The 19,774-nt window shown below is 39.3% G+C and overlaps 3 protein-coding genes across 5 annotated transcripts; all 3 read right to left on the reverse strand.

Annotated features, from left to right (window-relative positions):
- Window positions 1–36: 36 nt before the first annotated feature.
- LOC117650627 (GTP-binding protein SAR1b-like) lies at window positions 37–2,457 on the reverse strand. Of its 2 annotated transcripts, none has more exons than XM_034394182.1 (6): window positions 2,206–2,457; window positions 1,766–1,818; window positions 1,561–1,680; window positions 1,402–1,467; window positions 1,047–1,279; window positions 37–967 (listed from the first exon to the last, which is right to left on the reverse strand). In XM_034394182.1, the coding sequence occupies exons 2-6, from the start codon at window positions 1,806–1,808 to the stop codon at window positions 851–853; spliced, it is 579 nt and encodes a 192-aa protein (XP_034250073.1). In that variant the 5' UTR covers window positions 1,809–1,818; window positions 2,206–2,457; the 3' UTR covers window positions 37–850. The 2 variants fall into 2 exon arrangements, with proteins under 2 accessions (XP_034250073.1, XP_034250074.1); XM_034394183.1 differs by lacking the exon at window positions 2,206–2,457 and adding an exon at window positions 2,082–2,184.
- Window positions 2,458–2,859: 402 nt separating this feature from the next.
- LOC117650623 (uridine-cytidine kinase-like 1) lies at window positions 2,860–7,625 on the reverse strand. Of its 2 annotated transcripts, none has more exons than XM_034394175.1 (11): window positions 7,495–7,625; window positions 6,773–6,897; window positions 6,470–6,640; window positions 6,267–6,373; window positions 5,675–5,845; window positions 5,529–5,600; window positions 5,192–5,443; window positions 4,907–5,116; window positions 4,627–4,812; window positions 4,364–4,529; window positions 2,860–4,288 (listed from the first exon to the last, which is right to left on the reverse strand). In XM_034394175.1, the coding sequence occupies exons 1-11, from the start codon at window positions 7,545–7,547 to the stop codon at window positions 4,140–4,142; spliced, it is 1,662 nt and encodes a 553-aa protein (XP_034250066.1). In that variant the 5' UTR covers window positions 7,548–7,625; the 3' UTR covers window positions 2,860–4,139. The 2 variants fall into 2 exon arrangements, with proteins under 2 accessions (XP_034250066.1, XP_034250067.1); XM_034394176.1 differs by lacking the exon at window positions 7,495–7,625 and adding an exon at window positions 6,993–7,400.
- Window positions 7,626–7,984: 359 nt separating this feature from the next.
- Window positions 7,985–19,504, reverse strand: LOC117650621 (probable helicase with zinc finger domain). Its single transcript, XM_034394173.1, has 21 exons — window positions 18,666–19,504; window positions 18,180–18,519; window positions 17,879–18,094; window positions 17,608–17,799; window positions 17,247–17,532; window positions 16,914–17,162; window positions 16,621–16,825; window positions 16,237–16,531; window positions 16,044–16,150; window positions 15,735–15,961; window positions 15,506–15,641; window positions 15,142–15,407; window positions 14,880–15,026; window positions 14,624–14,807; window positions 14,345–14,546; window positions 14,098–14,273; window positions 13,207–14,018; window positions 12,384–13,123; window positions 12,160–12,298; window positions 11,882–12,038; window positions 7,985–11,795 (listed from the first exon to the last, which is right to left on the reverse strand). The coding sequence occupies exons 1-21, from the start codon at window positions 18,817–18,819 to the stop codon at window positions 11,578–11,580; spliced, it is 5,448 nt and encodes a 1,815-aa protein (XP_034250064.1). The 5' UTR covers window positions 18,820–19,504; the 3' UTR covers window positions 7,985–11,577.
- Between the last annotated feature and the right edge of the window lie 270 nt (window positions 19,505–19,774).

Below are 19,774 nucleotides of genomic sequence, written 5' to 3' on the forward strand. Positions count from 1 at the left end.
TATCAGATGATTTACTGGGTGCGAGAGAAAAAACAATTTACTTGTTTGAAAGCAATTTTACTAAGAAAATTGGTATAAGCCAGTATCACACACATTATCATCACCCTATGTTGACTAGAGTGGGGGGAGAAATTAATTTAAAAAGAGTAAGTACTTGCAGAATTACAAACAGTTAATTTAGTGGGGTGAAATACAATTTGGTCTACAATCAGCTCAATTTACCACAAGCAATGAGCAATATTAATTGCTCAGTTTTATATGAAATTCAAAAAAAGAAGAAATTTAGACATAAAGACACAACTTCATAAGGTTTTTATTTCTAATCTGAAAGGGCTGGAATCCCCCAAAAATTCTGGAGCAATGCCATTTTATACACCCCAATGTAGGCCAGCACCTTATTCCTTGAGGAAAGCTGATAGTTTACTAAATACTACACCACAAAATGAAGACTTGTGGCAAATTAAGAACTAACAGTGGACTTGCAACCATATCTGTAGTCTAAAGCACAGACAATTATTTTGATAGCCAATCCAAAAGGAGTCAACTTATCAAGTACAGGAAGGTGTTGGCAATCAGTTCCACTCTTAAAACTATTGTATCAAACTGCTGAGCTGATCACTTCAAGTAAGAAGTAAAGACGTCCTCATCACTACCATTGACTTAGACCACAAGTCAACTCAAAGATCTTTCAATGTAGGAGAAAAACACACATTAATTGGCCACTTATATGGAGAAAAAACAGGCCCTTTTGCAGTTACCTTCAAACCCACAAAATTGAACACAGCCCATGATTCCCCATGGGTAGAACAAAATTTAAAGCAATCTGCTTGCCTTCATGCTCATACGGTATTTAATTGATATATTGAGCAAGCCAACGAAAACCTTCTCCATATCCCTGGCGTTTCAAAACTGAGCACATAAACAGTTCTAACGGTCGGCCTCGAATTTCTGCTCTGGGGATTTTGCCCTGGAATAAAAATAACACAGAACTGCTTATTACAAGACCAACCACAGGAAAGTATACACGTGGGACACAGTAGCCTTACCTTGCCAGTAGTACTATGAAGGCCAAAGAAGCCACGAAGTTCCTCCTCAGAGCAAGCTTCTGGTCTGTCAATCTTATTTCCAAGAACAAGAACTGGACAGTTAGCTAGAGTCTCATCTGTGAGGAGAGCATCCAACTCTGCCTTGCTTTCTGTTAAACGAGAGCGGTCACATGCATCTACCAAGAAAACCATGGCATCAACTGCTGGAAAATAGTCACGCCATACTCGGCGAGCTGAAAGGAAACAAACAGTTTCTAGATAAAAACTCAAAATTTGATGAATGGTATATTTGCTGGGACTTCTCATTAGGCACTATTCCAATATTGGTTGGAATCCTTAATATAAACGAACATACCTTGTTGATGCCCTCCCAAATCAAATGTGGTAAATTTCATGTTGCCTATGGATAATTCTTCAGAAGCTAGAAGCAAAGAAAGAAAGAAACTTCATCAGACCCACGAAACGCAAGTATCAACTGTTCACAGGTAAACGTGAAAATGAAAACTGAGCATACTTGGGTGAAGTGTAGGTACATGTTGTGCAAGTCGGTCGTCTTTCAACATGTGCAACAATGTTGTTTTACCAGCATTGTCAAGGCCAAGGAAGAGAAGTTTCCCTGACTTACTGTAAAGACCTAAACATAAGGAAGCAAATAAAAGATAACTTTTAGGTGACATGGCTCTTCAAACACAGCTCCAAAAAGTGAAAAATGACAATACCTAAGTATCCAAGGACGCCAGTGATCCAGTCCCATAGAAACATAATGAGACAGCTGGAAGAATAGGACAAGGGAATTAGACACGAGACTTTACATTTTTCTTCCGAACAAGAAGCATATTCTTCTAACAAATTCAGACAAATTTCAACTGTCATTACTGTGGCAGTAACCTCACAAACAGGTTAATGCTTTTATTCCACTGCGTGCCTGAACTAATTGTTTATTTTGGGATTAAAGTTTGGCTATACATAGAAATTTAACACTAGATTTCTTTCAAGCACGATAAACCAAACAAAGGAACAAATATAGCGACGTACTTAACCCTGCGTCTATGAATAAACAGCTCGAGGTGAACTTGCACCACACAAAGTGAAAAATGATGGAACTAAGATGAATTTATTACTATACGCAGATAATGGGATGTCTTAGCACCTCACTTACTAAATTAAGGACCCCCTCGGAGTGTGAGAATGAACTGAAGATTCAACGCTTCAACTGTCTTGTTATTGTCAATCAAACTGTTGTTGTTGTATCAGTGCCAGTCATCCTCTCGCGGACTCAAGCTGAGCCAAGAAGGCGAAGACCCATCCAAAGTCCGCTCAACCTAAGCTATTCTGTTTTCGTGTTCCCCCCGAGGTCGTGTCGCCTCGGTTTCAAGGACTGCACTTCAAGTGACATTTACGAAGAGGATTCCTCCACTCCCAGTAGATTGGTTAACTCAACTATCTAGGCCTTGTGCACGTCTTCCCTGTGAGGTGCCAAAAGGGTGGTCTATCTTCCCGGCGTGGCGTGTCAAAGGTGACAAAAGATAACTGCACCCGTGCCGCTAGCGAGTTCTGGTGCAGTGAAGAGCTTGTGGAAGATTGCAGAAGATTGGTTGCCTCAGGCACATGTTTAAATGATTCCAGCTTTATGCTAGAAAAAGGTTACTGTATTGGGAGTACGGTGCTCAGAACGTTAATTAGCACTGACAAAGCCTTAGTTTTTTTTTTCCAACAAAAATAGCCAACCACGACAGATTAGATTTACCCTGAAATTTATATGGAATGGCTAAGAAACAGATGCCAGGAGCACAATAGTCTTTGACACATCCAGCAGACAAAATGGATAAGCAAGAAGCATCTCACTTAGCTTTTTAATTCATTGTTTATCATCTCATTTCACAACATTACACATTAAAATAACAAAAGAATATTGTACGAACAAATACAAATAGAAATTTAATGTTTTGATTCAAACAAATAATTTAAAAACAACAATCACCTTCACATCTTAAGTTCATTCTTAAGTTCAATAAATACAAATCATTAACACGGACATCATAACAATGTCCTATGACTGGTTTCAGAAACAACACAGGAGAAAACATCACATTTAGAGAAAATTGGCTAACTGCAGGGAAAGATACTAATACAGTAAGTCATAAAGAAAACCCATCATAATAAAAAAACCTATACAGTAAAGAAATTTTTTGACTGGGCGAATTTCACTGGGAAGTCCATTTAGCTTCTGGCTTTAGATGATCACAATCAAAGCACAGACAAAAACAAATACATAGCGTTCAATACTTATCATTTTAAAAATCATCTGCATAAATATTAACTTCACAAAAACTCAAGAACTAAATAAAATCGAGAGCATTCTACAAATACAAACCTAAAGAGTTCTATAATACTTTCTGTTGAATAAACACAAGAATATGCAACTGATGAACCAAACTGAGCCTTATAACCCACTGCTCTGTCCAAATTAATTTACTTGAGGTGGAGCTATCCCTTTTTATAGTTTTAAGTCAGATACCAAACATAATTGGCAACTGTAACAAATGGGCACAACAGAAAGACTAGCATTGTCTAAGCCACTTCATTACTAGCTTTTTTTTTTGTTTTGTTTTTTCTTAAATTAAGACGGATACCACACCAACAATAGAGTCAAAATCAAAACTAACACATTGCATGTTAAAGTGTGTACACAAGATAGCATGTACTCATAGGAACATAGAGGTAATAATAAAAGGAACACATTCAAAACAATATTTGAAATGATAGCTTGATAATTATACCTGTCAGCCTGCAAAATCTGGCTGTTACTTAGCACCCACGGCAAAAAAGAAAGGAAAGAAAAAGAGAGAAAAAAGGACAGTAAAAACATTGGACCCATATAAATTTGATAAGCCATCAGGTATAAAAATATTCAATCTAGGTAATGACCAGAGTATTACTCATGTTTCAAATCACCTTAAATAACCTTCAGACCTGTCATTGCATACAAATTGTGTGGTAGTCAATCGAGCATCAGCACACATCCATAGCACTAAGTTTGAGATGTTCAGAAAGCCTAACTTCCAAATTAGCACGTAATATTTTGCCTTCAATTCAACATTCATCAGAAGGCTCAGTTCCGAAATATCTATCTCCAAAATTACCTATGCCAGGCAATACATAAAACTTTTCATTAATTTCTTTATCTAATGCTGAGGTCACAATTTGAACTTTTGGGAAAGCATATGCAATGGAGTGAACACCTGAAACAGAAAAATAAATTCCATTAAAATGCCAACTAAAAAGCACTTTGTCCAAAATTTTAATTGGTTTCTTACCAGATTCAGCCATAAGTAATGAGACAACGAGAATATTCTGTTCAAGAACCTCATGGTCGAGCAAGACTCGAATGGCCATCATTGCAGCTGCACCAGTTGCCACAGTTGCATCCATCAAAACAACTTTGTAGTCTTTAATATCTTTAGGAAGCCTCAAGTAATAAAGCTGCAATTTTTAAAAAAAATAATTATGTTTAAATTACATTAAAGACAAACTAAGTTGCTTTTATAAGCTTTGATCATATTCCAAGGTACATGTTTACCTCAGGTTCACCCGTATCAAAATTGGTTTGAATGAGAATCTTTCCAATGCGAATATCCTTGCAGACATCACACACAGCTTGCTCCATGGTTTCTCCTGCCCGTAATATCGATACACCACATATCTTCTCACTGGCACACCTTTTGCCCTCATAAATAACACCCTGGGGTGTTTCAACAACAACTTCCTGATATAAAAGTGGAGACGGTTTACTTGGTTATTTTCTTCATCAATAATAATGTGTCTGGAAAATTACTTGGTACACATATAGAATACATTACCTTGAATGGAAGTAAGGACAATGCATACTCAATTACAAGACGAATCAGCCTCTTAGAATAGAATATAAATTCATCTCTGGGAGTGTCCTTGTTGCGTATGAGGGTATGCAAGCCACAAATTTGTGGAGTAGATGGGAGCAAGTGCATAGAATCGGGTAAAGGTTGGCCAATATACGAGTGTGCAAGCTTCTCTCTCAATTTAAAACCTCTCTGAGAAAATAAAAAGGCAGAAGAATGTGTAGAGTCCTAAGCATCGCTTAACAGGCATGCTTCAAGAGGATTTACCTTCAGCAGTTGTGTATGCACATGATGGACTATAAGCTCAATGGCCACAGTATTGTCCCCTCCTCTTGGAACAATTATATCAGCGTGAACCATTGAAGGTGCAATGTAATGCAAAAATGCTGGTTTAACCATGTTGCAATATTGCTTTAAAACTCCATCTAAGTCTCGGCCTCTTTGAGATATATCTCTGCGCAATCTACGAGCCAGCCTTACATCAGCATCAGTGTCAACAAATAGCTTCATATCTAGCATCTAACAAGACCAAGAAAAGTAAATCAGAAATTAAATATCGGCACCCAAATTACAACAAAAAAATTGTGATTGGACTCATACATACCTTTGTAACTTCTGCATTATAGAACGTTAAAATCCCTTCAAAAATAATAACATTAGCTCCATACATAGTTTTCTGGAAATAAGATTTTGACTTGAAACTAAGACAATATTCACAAGAAAAAGAGGGATGTTTTACAAAATACTAACCGTTCGATTTTCCCTTGAGTGAGTAACAAAGTTGTAAATAGGGACCTCAACTTTTTTACCCTCCTTAAGCTTCTGAAGAGTTTCAGCTAATAACTCAAAATCAAAAGCATCTGGGTGATCAAAATTATATTCATTCTTGGCAGCTAGGTCATGTTGTTTTTCATTTAAGACCTGCAATGGAAGACATAAATGTAAATATGGAAACAAATAGTAGGAATCAATAAGACAGCAATTGAGTTCAAAATATATTGTCAAGGAGAGACCCAAAAGATTTGAAAAATTCTTATTTTGGTACTGACTATAGCCACATGTTTAAAGATTACTGGCATGACTATTGTAATTTTATTTTTAACCGTTCATTCTCCAGCCCTACGACAGAGCAGAAGTGTCCTCAAGGACACTTCAGGAGATTTTCTTAATCTGTTGCCATTGTGCCCAGTTAGATTAATTCATTGCCATGTTGTTTGTAAGTCTTCCTAGTTCCCATTTCGTCTGGTTTCAGCGGTGTTTTTACGACACTCTTTTGTTTTGAGTGCTGGCTCTTCTTCAACTTGTAGCAACGTATTAAGACTGAAATGAAGGAATTTTAGACCTTGTAAAAGGAGTCCATACTGAGAAGAGTGACCCAAGGTACATCCAAAGACTCAATAATCTTCTCAGCAACTGTTGTTTTTCCTGATGCACTGCCTCCACAAATACCTAGAACAGCAAGTGTGATGTTGGTCGTGAAGAGTTCCTATTTTATTTCCTACAGAAGATGAAGGTTAGTGAAAATACATCACATGTTTAACTTACCAATAACAAATGGTTCAACCTGCTGCCCTGTTGAGTCATACCATGGAGGTCGACCCGCTGTGTAAATGGTCCTAGTGTGACTTCTTAAAATTGACTCCGAGCATGTCTTCTTTGTCGATTGAGAGAGGGAAGTGGTACGCTGCCTCCGAGAACGAGGGGACTTCTGAGATCCTTCAAAACAAAGATATCTTTATTAGCATGGAACTCGGATATTTTTGTAATATTTTCCTTAAACCTGGAGACTCTGACTTAAATTAGCCGAATTAGAGGAACAAAATAAAATAAAATAATTCTATAACGCACCAGTTGATGGTGGCCGAGGTGAGTGGGGTGGAGGAGACTGCGGCACCCCATACATGTCAACGACATCGCCGTCCTCGTCACACTCCACGCCCGACGGGAACACTCTGTCATCTTCACATCGTTCGCTGGGACGAGAAAACAAATGTTAGGAACAGCGTACAGTAGGCCCTCTGAAAGCACCCACCACACTGTACAAGAAGTGATGTGACAAGTCATTTACATTGATGCCTGCTACACGGCGCTTATTGCTAGTGGCAATGAAAGCCATCAGCAAATTGGCAGGCCGCAGAGCGGGACACGAATACGAGCAGATAAGGACGAGACGAGACGAGACGAGGCGAGCGAAGTAAACAAACATCGCGGCCGCGGCCGTCTGCTCCGGCAATGGTCCATCCGGGACAGGACGAGTTGGCAGTTACGGGCGATGGAGGGATCATTCCAGGACGTGAGCCTGGCAGTAAATGGTCGCGACGCGGCAGGGCCAGCATGCCGTTGTCGTTGTCGCTGCAAAGTGCGTTTAGTCTCGAGAGAGAGAGAGAGAGAGCGAGTTTCGACCGGACGGACGAGGCCCAGCCGACGGCCGAGCAGAAAGCATGGCGCAGCACGCTCCCCCGTGGCACTGCGATGCGCGATGCGAGGGCACCCTCGCCTCGCATTCGAAATCAATGACACGGACCCGCCGGATCAACCAGGAAGCAAACCGCACAGCGTCAACCACGTACCTGTCCGAGCTGGCTGAGCTCGGTGGGTCGAACTGCTGAAAAGTTGCAGCCATAGCTGTGGCAGACTGTGTGATTGTGATGAAGGGTGAATGGGGTGCTCATCAAGCACGACCACCTCCCCCTCCTCCCCCCACCCCAAGCCTCTGCACGCCGCACACCCACATTCACATTGGCCATTGGCCTCACCGTGCACAATGAGAAATCGCCGTGCGTTCCTGTTGTGAGTGGTTGGTTGTGTGGGTCTAGGACTCTACTGCTGTCCTCCTTGGTCCTGCTCCACCGGTTCCTAGGCGCACGCGGCGCTTCCCCCAAAGTACGACTCGGGGCACAGTGTGTCTCCATGCTTGCAGCGCTTGCAGTCTTGAGTGCAATTGATTTGCAAAGGTTGAAACTCGTGCCAGCATTACAAGCACAAACTCACATATGTTTGAAGCTGTCACTTTTGATTGGTTTTGTCTTTCTTGGTAGGATTGAATAAATGAGCAAAAAGTCCAAAAGTAAACAAAATGACGGATCCCTCTTTATTAACAATAAAATAGGTAGTTCAAGCAAAATTTGAGTGTATAATTATATATACATTCATTGGTGTGTCCTAGGAAAAATTCCAAGTCCAGGCAACAAAATGGCCATGTCATAAATGGATATAAAATTTTATGAGATTAACTTCATCCAAGAAAATTATCAAAGACAAAATGATAATTACAGGCCCAGATTGAACTTATCCACTTGTATGCAGAAGTTATACAGTTATATCAGACCTCCTATCTCAAAACAGGAAAAATAATTAAAGACTGTGAGAAAATGTAGAAAAAATGTAGAAAAAAATTGCAACAGAGACTACTAAATAATTGATGCAGCATGTTGAAATCAGGGTGTCCTGATGAAAAAGTAACAATCCATAATTGAAGTTCATTAGTTTGGACAGTTGATAAACGTAAATAAAAATAAAATCTAAAAAATATATCTCAGCAAAGGGTCAAATCAATTGAATTGTCCTATTTAGTACAGTTTCATACATCATCTTGCAAATCAATACAGTGGTACCTAACAAAACTATACAATGACGACAATCTGAACATTTGCAGCTGTACGCCAGATTATATTGTACAATATCCTCCTGTCAACAGAAAGAATGACTCAAGAACCCTTTATTTATTTACAAGAAGTATAGTAAGGTGACATACTACCTCATCAAAATGCATCTAAAAGTCATAACTTTTTCTCATATTTTTTTTCTTTGTTTTAGATACAAAAGATACATTAATTATTTGATTTTGACTAGGCATGCATGTTCCAAATACACGGCTTCACTTATTTGTTACTTAAAATAATAACCAAATAACATTGCTAAAAAAGCGATGTAGAACACCAGATTTCAAATTCAGCTTTCATGAAACTCCTCCTAAAATGACACTAATTATCAGTCCTTAAGATAAACAATCAGCCAACCACACAAAACTACTCACAGATGTGTGCATTGGTATTGTAAATAAATTAATTCTATCCATCAGATCATTCCTACTTGCTTTAAAACTTAAGTACAACCCCTAAAGTATGTTCATCACATTACACTAACAGCAAAATAAGCAGTCAATAACAGCAAATGGAAGTGCAGCCCTACAGACCACATTTAGGGTTATGTTATGAAATGACTTTGATAAATTAATCTTTCATATCTCCAAGAGAACTACAATATGTTACACATCATGTCATAAAATGGCCACTTGAACTGTACGAGAAAGGGAGGGGTGAAGGTCAACTTTAAAGAAGACCAGGCAGCTTACCACCTCACCCAGGAGTACAAGTACAAATATAGATACAACAAGAACAAAACAAATAAACAAAGAGAACAAGAGCTGGTTCAAACGTTTGATTGAACATTTTACACAAAGAGACACTAAGTTGACAAAGAACTCTCTACTCAAAGCATAGTTAGTCTGCCTAATAGGCAGATGATTACATTGTTATATTATATGTTACAGTTAAAGTTCAGTGTCCCCAGTGGATGAAAAATGTCGCACACAATTATCATTCATCATCGAACCAGCACAGGGTAAAGGATATGAGCATGAACATAAGCAGAGGGGTGCAGGGAATGTTGAATCAATAGATGGTGCAACATCATCGGGGGACACATTTTTAACTTAAACACAGCAACAACCATGTAAATTTGAGACTATCTTTCCTTAACAGTCTTCACAGAAAGCAATTCAAAATCTCAGGAAGTTAAGATAAACTGATAGATACAGTATAATAATAATATACTTCTTAAGGACAAGCCCAAAATAAAACGCGGCCCCCGAGCCTCAGCTTAGCTATCACAGCCAACCTGTATAAAATCTAGCAGGTTCCATCAAAAATTTTAAAACTGAGATCATAACTTTTGCCCGAACTCTCATTTTAACACTTGTCAAAATATGAGCATTAAGATACCTTTCGGTGAAAGCTAACATAAATTTCTAAAGAACTTCATTTCTTTAAACTCAAGTTGATACAATGGGCCTGTTGTTTAGAAAATGTTATTTTTAAATATAGAGAAGTAAATCAGTTACATTATAGTACATCAAAAGCAATAGCGAACAACAAAGACACTACAGAGATGCCAAATTTTTAGTAATAAGTAATTCAAGGAAAATAGAATTCAACTTTGTGTACTGAAAATCAATCTTACCAATCTCACAAAAATTCACATTGAGATTGACATACTTCAATGGAGATAAATGTTATCGAACACATTTCATTTGCCGCAAAACTTTCAAATACATCTCATATTTCTGCTTTGCACTTTTCCTTTTTTTTTCTTCTTTTTACGCTTTTCTACAAAGTGGAATTGTTTAAACAAATGCAAGAGCAATCACATTGTTCGGAAGAATCAATGGAATATGTATAGACGATGATGAACACTAGCCAGGCTCTATTTCAAAATGCATTGGGTGGCACGTTTAAAAAGATGACATTTAAATGTAATGCAATCTAAATCATGGAACTTCGAATTGATGACCATTTTTCATACATTAAACTCATAATAAACTTCTACTGTGAAGTTACAGTCAATAGAGGATATGCAATTCAATTAACAGTCACAGTCATGCCAAGTTAAGGTCAAACTAAGAAAATAAATGCCACTGCACAGTTAAATTAGATAGGATTAAAATCATTGACGTTCTATATTCATATGCAATATCAAAATCGTCAACGTTCTATATTCATATGCAGGATCAAAATCATCAACATTCTATATTCATACGCATTGCACTCATAATTAATTTCGTAAGAAGAAAAAAACAAAATAAACCTAACTCCCTAAGTTTGTACACAATGCTTTAAAATATGTTTTGCCAGTAAGCAGTCGCTTGAGTTCTCATAAGAGAACAAAAAAAAATGCCGCACCGCCATCTTTGCTATATGGGATTTGTTAAATAGGAAGCATCATCCAATTAAAAATTGAACTTATAAGTTGATAAAGGTATTTTTATATACTCAGAAAGGAAAATAGGGACTCATCTAATTAAGAGAAGCCTCCAATACATGATAAAAAATAAGACTTCTCTTACATCAAAACTAGTGCTAATACTAGTTATAAGTCTCCCAGAATCTAAATATTTACATAGTAGGCGTAGTACATTTGATATGCACATGCTAGAGTTCCAGAGAAGCAGAGGGCCCAAAGCCGCACTTCTCTGTAAGTACAATTTTAATTGGGACAGAACTCAAGAACAAGCAAGAAATGATCCCTCTAGGATATGGTCACATCAACATATCGCTTGTGCATCAAAATGTTTCTTACCCATATTTATAATAAGAATTTTTCAATATTTTTAAACTTTTTTTTTGGCGAAACTGGGAGTTTTTATTGCAAGTTTTCCTGATTTGACACATAAGCACAATTAAATACATTTATCTTTGGTTCCCAAAGGTGAATTTCTTAATATTTTGAAAGTTGCCTGAGCTACAGTTAAAAACTAAACAAACAGAATCAAAAGGAAAATAAATAGAAGGTTTCCAAAGATCAACTTCTACCAAAGGAGTTAACATCCTATACACAAATAAACAACTAACCAACGTTGGTAAGGATTCATACGCTCAGTCATCCACTGATTGTTGTAGGTTGAGTTGTCTATTGATTGATGAAAGCAGCTCATCACCTGAATCATCACTGTCAAATGTGTCGGATTTCTGGAGAGACTTCTGCATGGCTGCATTTCCTGCTTTCAATCTTACACCATTGCGATTGCAGCGTTCTAACTCATCTTGTGCAATAGCCCACACAGATTTTCCACCATTTAATAATGCGTCGCTTCCTAAAACCAAAGCAATTTAAAATTATTCCTATTTTTCCCTGATTGTTACACACTTTTATGGTTGTTGAGGTTTTGAAAATACCTACCTAACATGTATTTAGGGTCCAAGTCCTTCATCATAATTACTAGTTCATCAGTCCCCTTTCCTGATACAACATTGGTTTTATCATCCTCTGGGACCAATGTAGTTAAGGGCTCAAGGTGGTTGCTTGAACTTGATAGTAAGGAAGTTGCCTTCAAACTCTGAAAACAAATATTTTTATTTTGTAAAAGATGAGTCTTAATAATTGCATTGTTATAAATGAAGAGGTACAGTTTTATACAGTAAATAGCATATCCTTAATAGTATATTCTTAAAACTTGCCTCTGCTGAATTCACAGTCATTTTAATATTTTGGTCAGGTGTTTGAATTTTGTTTAAAAGAGGACTGGGTGAGGGTTGCCTTAGATCGGAACTTGTGGCTGTGATTGCTCTGACACACAACACCATGAATTCTGCAAACCTAGAACCAAAGAGAAGACTTGTAAGAGGTTTTTGTGTGTATGTGTAATTGTGCATGCATTAGTGAAACTAGAGGAACAACTTACATCTTTGCTACTTCAGATTGACCGTGTCGAATCAAGTGATTAAACCACTCTTCCTGTTGGCTTTTGTTGTCCACCATATCAAGCAAGTTGACTCCTCTGGGAATAAGTTTATTCCATTCAGGTTTGCAGTTTACTAGAGGTGTCAGGATATGGCCGAGTAACAGTTTCCTACGCTCCTGTAGAATTGCCAACTGTAGTTGCTGTTGGCGGTGCTGTTCTTGCTGCAGTCTTAGCTGGTTCTCAACTTCTCTCAGCCTTTGCTCATGAACAAATGCTTCAGATATTGGCTGCACCTGCATCAATTGGTTCTGCAGCTGCTGCTCATGTTGATGAAGCAGCTGGTGATTCATTTGTTGTCGCTGCTGTTGAAGTTGCTGAAGTTGTTGCAATTGCTGCTGATGGTGTTGTTGTTGTTGCAGTTGATGCTGTTGCAACTGCTGCTGCTGTTGGATTTGTGCACCATTTAATGTTACAGGATGATTTAGAGGATTTTGAACAATAGCCAGAAACGGTCCAGTGGCCATTACTGGTTGATTGGGTACGGGTTGCTGTTGCTGAACAGGTCTCTGATTTCCTGGTGGTTGATGCTGTTGAGACAGCTGCTGAAGCAAGGTCTGCTCTTGGGCAAACTGCAACTGGTATGGGGTCTGCCTGTTTGAGAAGAAGGTGGGATTGACAGATTGTGGTATAATCTGTTGTGGAGGTTGTTGCAGAGACTGTGCAACTTGCGCTGAGTAGGACTGTAAGATAAAAATAAATTTAATATTAAGTAATGATGGGTAACAGGTATGAATGTCAACATAGGAAGGGAAGATTTTTTTACCTCGATATGTTGAATACTATTGCTTGTGTCAAATGCTTGCACAGCAGAATCCAATACAATTCCATTAAGTTTGCCTGAGTTATTTCCAGTGAATTCACCACTTGGAATATCAACACCACCCTGCATCAGCAATTTGTTTTCAAGGGCAGCGATTTCAAAGCCCTTGGAGTTGGCATTGGCTGCTAAACCAGGTGGAGCAACGTGAGCAACAGGGCTGCCCTGGTGGCTGGCCTGCTGGCTGGCCTGGTGGCCAGTTCCCGGCCACGGATTTGCAGCCTGGGAAACAACGTGCATAGGGCCACGAGGAGCACCTAAAGGAGCACTGGGTTGAATGCCTTCAGGTGAAGACTGAAACCTGCAAGTGCCAACTAGGTATGCTTGCTGCATTGCTGAACGGTGGGGGGAATCAGGTGGCACACCCCATTTTTGTGCTTGGGGAGGGGGCGCTGGGAACGCCCCAAAGAGCTGTGGTTGGGGAGGAGGGGTGTTGTGTACACGAGGAACTCGATACATGTTCGGGTAAAATTGACCATCAACATGTGGTTGCTGTCCAGATCCAGATCCAGGTCCAACACCAGAACCAGGTGAGAGCCCAGGTGGAGGTGCAGCTTTAGGTGCAGTCACAGGAGCAGCGGCAGCAGGCACAGGGGCAGGCAAGGGCCTCACCCCAGGTCCCTGACCAGACCTATGTCGAGGTCCAGACCACTGCTGTGGGTATGGGAATGGGGGTTGGCTTTGCCCAGACCCAGGTACAGACTGGTCAAAAAATGCCAAGTGGGAGTGGTACCCATTTAACACCAAGGATTCATTCCCTGCAACACAAAGCTCTCAATGGAAGACATATGGGGGAGAAATTGACATATTGAATAATACATTACTATGGTTACATACCAGAGTTGTTATACAGATTAGATTTTGCCCTAGGTATAAATTCTGGTGCAAGAGGGTTTAACACATAGCTTGTTTTAAATTCAACACCATCTAAATGAGCTTGAATTGTAGACCAAGGCATTCCAAACAAACTATTTTTTTCATCACAAGACTGAATGTAGCGCTCCCAAACTTTCCTGTGGATACAATAGAAATTTTAACACAAAGTATATTAAATTGTCATCTGACAAAAACAAAAAACACAAACCTGCATCGTCCCAGAGAGCATAATGCAATGGGGTCTCCCACAACAGCGACCAATGACTGTGCTCTTGTAATAGCAGTGTTTAACAACTTGGAATTGGAAAGAAACCCATATTCACTTTCTTCACTGCCGTTACTTTTGATACGAGTGTCACAAGTTTTTCGAGTTCTAACAGTGCTTATGAATATGGCACGAAATTGTTTACCTGCATGAATGAATGCCTTTAATAGATGAGCATGATTATGAATACTCCAAGGATAGGATATATCTTCAATCACAAACCTTGCACATTTAAAACACGTTCAACTGATACGCCACCAAGATTCTTCCTTCTCAATTCACATCGAATTCGAAATACTTGATCAGCATACGGTGTCATTATTCCTATACTCTGATCATTGAGGTCACCCCATTCTGGAGGCCAACATTTCCTCAGTTCTATGACTCTTTCAGCTATTTCATAAACCTAACATACCAAGATATTATTAATTAGGAAAGCAAACCATAAAAATGAATACAATTTAGCGACAAAGCATACCTCAGCCAAGTTGTAATGACCAGTTGAGTTAGTTTCCTGAACATCTTCACCTCTGCATGCGAAAAACGTCAGAGGGTGAAATTTGGGATGACCCGGTTGTCGTCCACTGCACACCAGCTTTTGATCATAAAACAGGTCTGAAGTGAACTGAGAAAGAAAAGCAGGAGGAGAGGGGTAAGAGGTGAGATATAATGCCACAATCAAAATGCTGGAGAGACACATGAACCAACAAAACAATCTCAAAAATTCTGGGGAAGCAGACCTTTATGATTGCTTCATGAGCTCTGTAATTTTCTGTGAGCAATATTTTGCATGGAAAAGTAGTAGGATAATGATCATATAAGCGCTCCAGCAATGACATGTGTAGATTGCGCTCTTTAGCAAAAGGAGAAAATAGTTCAGGATTTAGCTGCATGTGATCTCCTGCCAGTACAATACGAGTTCTCTCTCCTGCTACAGCAAGAGGCATTATTGCTTCACATTCCATAGCCTGGGCAGCTTCATCCAGGAAAATGTGAGTGAAAAATCCTGAGAGATCAAAGAGAAAATAGTTATTTCACACAACTTTGTATGGATATTTTTATAAAATCACCAAGTCTATATCATTAGATAAATCGCCAAGTTACCTTTCTTGAGGCCCAAAGTAGATAAAACCATTGACATGTTCAAGGTAACAACTACAACTCTGTGTTTCATTATGTCTTCTGCTGTTGGAAGTTGAAATCGCCTTGTTCCATCAACACCAGTTTTGATCAAGCAGTACTAAAAAAATACACACAACCAATATAAGAGTCAAGTAAGAAAAATTAAGAAAAATTTACAGCGCAAGAATGTTTGCACTTAAAAATATCAAACCTTTTGCACTGTTGGATGTACAGTAGTGACCCAGCGCTTGTGATAGTATATGCGAAGAGGGCGGGCGGCTTCATAGCCGCTAAGCACGTAGGGATGGAGGTAGTCATTGATATAAATGTCGGCCGCCGAGTTGGAGTGAGTGCAGACAAGAACACGAGAATCAGGCACAGCAAGCAGCTGTTTTAGTGCCTGAGCTAAGGTGTAGGTCTTGCCAGTGCCAAAAGGACCTAAAAGAAAGCACCAGGATTTAGTACAAACGAGACAAATACATTTTTTGAACATTATCTTCCATTGAACGGATCATCTAACCAATAATGAGAACAGGAGGAAGTTGAACACTTAAGGGTGTTGTAATGGCAACTATAGCTTCCTTTTGCTTGACATTTAATTTAGTTTCCTTAATTTCTTTCCATTGCCTGAAACATAAGTACCAAACTTTTTATCAACAAGTACATATTGAGTAAAAAGGAATTCACTGATGCTATTCAAAATTGTAATATACCTTTGAGGACTCCAGGGAATGTTGGGTTCCAAAAATGTTTCAGGGAAAAGAATTTTGTAGTCGTCAATACTGTCCACAGCATGGTGCCATTCACAATATTGTAAGCGATTCAACTGAAATTGCACTTCAGCATGGAAAACCTTTCCACCAACAATGTTGTATTCTTTCACAGCTTCTGAAGACAACTTTAAATAAATGACATTTTTCCCTTTGTCTTCGATGAGAGCTTCAAAGACCTTCCGTTTGACAGGATCCTTTGTAACAGAATCTTCCTCTGACAGCTTTGAAGATTTCCCTGAAGAATTAAATTGCTCAATCAAGATCACCTTTGGGTAAAAATTAGATAGTGGTGAAGGTTGCAAGAAAATATTGACTAAACAGTACCGGCTGCACATAAAAGGACACTGGTACAATTGTTGAGGATGAGGCGGCCTGCTGCTGTGTCCTCCGAGATTGCCTGAGTGAGTTGCATCACTGCATAGAGTTGATCATTCTGTGCATATTTCGCAGTGCTATGAGTGGTGCCAGCAGGGGCTAAAAGATATGACTTGGTAACATTCAACTTAGCACGAACATTGAAGCGAGCCACCTGTAATAACATTAAGTTTATATCATAATCTAGCAAAATAAATATGCAAGATGAAAGACTTTAAAACAGATCAAGATTACAGCTATACCTGTTGATATCGTGCCATTTCCTCAACACCCAATAATTCGTGCATCCTTGAGGAGTAATTGTTTTTTGTGATTGTCCGCTCTGACACAGTTGACTGAGTAAGGGTAAAAGTTGATGGCGTAGGAGTAGGGTATAATCGAAGCAAGTCTTCTGACCCATTTGAGGAGTAGGCAGAATAGGCCTCGTCAGAACAAGAGAACTTCATTATCTCTGCGTTGTTTTCATCCCATCTCTCCTCTAGAAAGAGCTCCTGAAACCGCACCACAACAGAATAAGTTTGGTTGAAGAGAAAATGCAGGTTGGATGCAAGATGATGGAGAGTTTTAGGACTTACCTTTTTAAGCTCATCAACATTAGATGCAAATGAGGCAGGTCTTACATCAACACATAAATGCTTTACCAGTAATGGCTCAACTCCAAAATCGAAAGCAACGGTCTGACGGAATGTTCCATAAATGTCAGAAGAAAATTCTACACACACAGAATGTTTGTATTCAAAATCAGGGTTATTGTTTTGGAGATTTTCAATAGATCTGCCATTTGTTTCTGGCAAAATCCATTCTTGACAATCCTCTTGGGACCAGTCTGCAGTTTCTCCTCCCACAACACTTTTGACACACCTAAAAAATATGCCAAAATTATGAACAGATCAGAGTGCGAGATTACAATTAATTTTAATTATGATTAGAACTAACTTGATTGAAAAGCGATGCCTATCTGGGAACTGCAAGAAGACAACAGCTTTCAGTATTTTTGACGTCTTCACAAGGAAGGTCCAATCTGTTTTACTATCTTTAGAGACAGTTGTTGTCAACTGATTCTCAGAAACACAATCTTCAGCATAATCAACATTCTCTTTAAGAAAATTGTCTGGATTTGATGTCCACCTGGGAGGAAATACAAAATAAATACAGGTAGGCAGTACATAAGGATCAAACTCAATGTGAAGTGTCAAACTGAACTTACTTTTCAAGCAAATGTTCAGTGTAAGATTTTCCAAGGAGATTCTCCTGTTCTGCTTGTTGGATTTTCTTTTGACGGTACTCAAATCTTTCACACCATTCTTGCAATTCTTCTGCACTGTGAGCCTCAACACATTGTGTTCCATATTTGCATGTCTTATCCCAATTCTCACACAGTGAATACCCTTCAGCCATTACCCCTCGAGGAGGTGGACGATACCTTGAAGGCAAGAGCAGGACCACATTAAAATACATGAATCTAATTATATAAGACTAAATTTAGAATTACATGCTATAGCACTTACTCCCATTCTCTTCCACCATCTGACATTACAACAATTTGATGGGCCTCAGATTTACAATGAACATTTAACTCTGATTCACTCTTAAAATTTAATGAGCAATAATCACACATAGTTTTAGAGCTGTGCATGCCACAGCCATTGGTAAGTGTTGAGCTGCCACCATTTTCCCCATCAGAATCAGGGTCGCACTGGTCTGTGCTGGGATGGCTTTCTTCACAACGTTTGAAATCTTCTGAAGTTTGTTGATTGATCTTTGCAGAATCAAGTCCATTAAATGCAAGACTGGAGCAGGCTGAAGAGAGCCCAGATGACATATTAGGCTGATGTTTAACGCCATTGGCTGTAACAAGGAACGACACGGACAATGTTATGAATGGTGTGGTACTATGGCAAGGTCTTTGTCCCACAGTGGCAGCAAGCTGACACAGGTAAGACCCACGCTAACAATTCGTATCACACAAAACGGACATACGAGAAGCAATTCACCTTTTGGGGTTCTCACAGCAGCACTACCCGCAGGTTTGTCCTGCATTTTGACAGCTGCTTTTACATGTTGATGGTGTTTGGGACCTAACCCTTTTCTTTCAACTTGACTCGACGCATTTTGTTGCTTTTTTGAATGTTTCTTTCCTCTTGCCATCAAACAGCGGAGGCACTTCTGCTGTATGTGCCTCAATCAAAATAATCAGAAGGGACTCACGGAAGGGAGATTGGACCCTTCCGTTACCAACAAGTGCAGCGCATCACATTTTTGGTACTGCTTTCAGCTATTGTGAAACGAAGGCAAGACAACATCCACGAGCAAGGATTTTCCCATTTTCAAATATTACTCAGCATCTTCATCCCAGGACATTCCAGGAGATCTTCCCTGGCTAGAGATGAGATGGAAAACAACAAAAGATGTTGCTTGGGACAAGAGGAAAGGTGGTCTTGAAAGTATCACTGCGCGTCAGAAGATCAGAACAGCAATGCACAAACCCGGCACTCCAAAGTTGTTGCCGATTGAGTTCATGAACTTGATTCGCATGAAAACAACACTTCATTTAAAGAATCGCTGCTGGTCGTGCTGGTTCAGTTCGACAGCGAAACAAAAACAAAGGCGGCTCTATGAACCAATATGACACTTCTGACTGACTTTTCAGCAAGAAACACCAAACAAAGCCAATCGGGACGCAAAAAATAATTTTGCTGTCAATCAGACATTCTCTCAGCTACACTGTTACGCATTATAAGTTGATTCAGACAAACTTCAATACAGTTCGAACTTTTGATTTACACAAATGGTCGCCATATTGCGTTCGAAAACACGTCGTTGTCGGGCTGAGAAGGCACGTGTTCTTTTGCAGGCTATGAAAAATTAAGCACATTTTTTTGTCTATTTTCAGTCAGACCCAGACCGTGAGAGTTTCAAGATGCTTTTACTTATGCTTTTCCAGAGAGCGATTGATTTCACAATTGTTGATGTGATGTAGGGCTCTGGATGTACCCAAGATACGTGAAGCTGCGCACCTGCGCACTGCGTGAATCTCTGCCTGCAAGGCCGGGAAATTATGAATCGGGCGCAGGTGGCGCGAATCGCGCAGAGGGGGAAAATT

Source organism: Thrips palmi, unplaced genomic scaffold (assembly GCF_012932325.1).
Source record: "Thrips palmi isolate BJ-2018 unplaced genomic scaffold, TpBJ-2018v1 HiC_scaffold_5, whole genome shotgun sequence".
Taxonomy (NCBI): domain Eukaryota; kingdom Metazoa; phylum Arthropoda; class Insecta; order Thysanoptera; family Thripidae; genus Thrips; species Thrips palmi.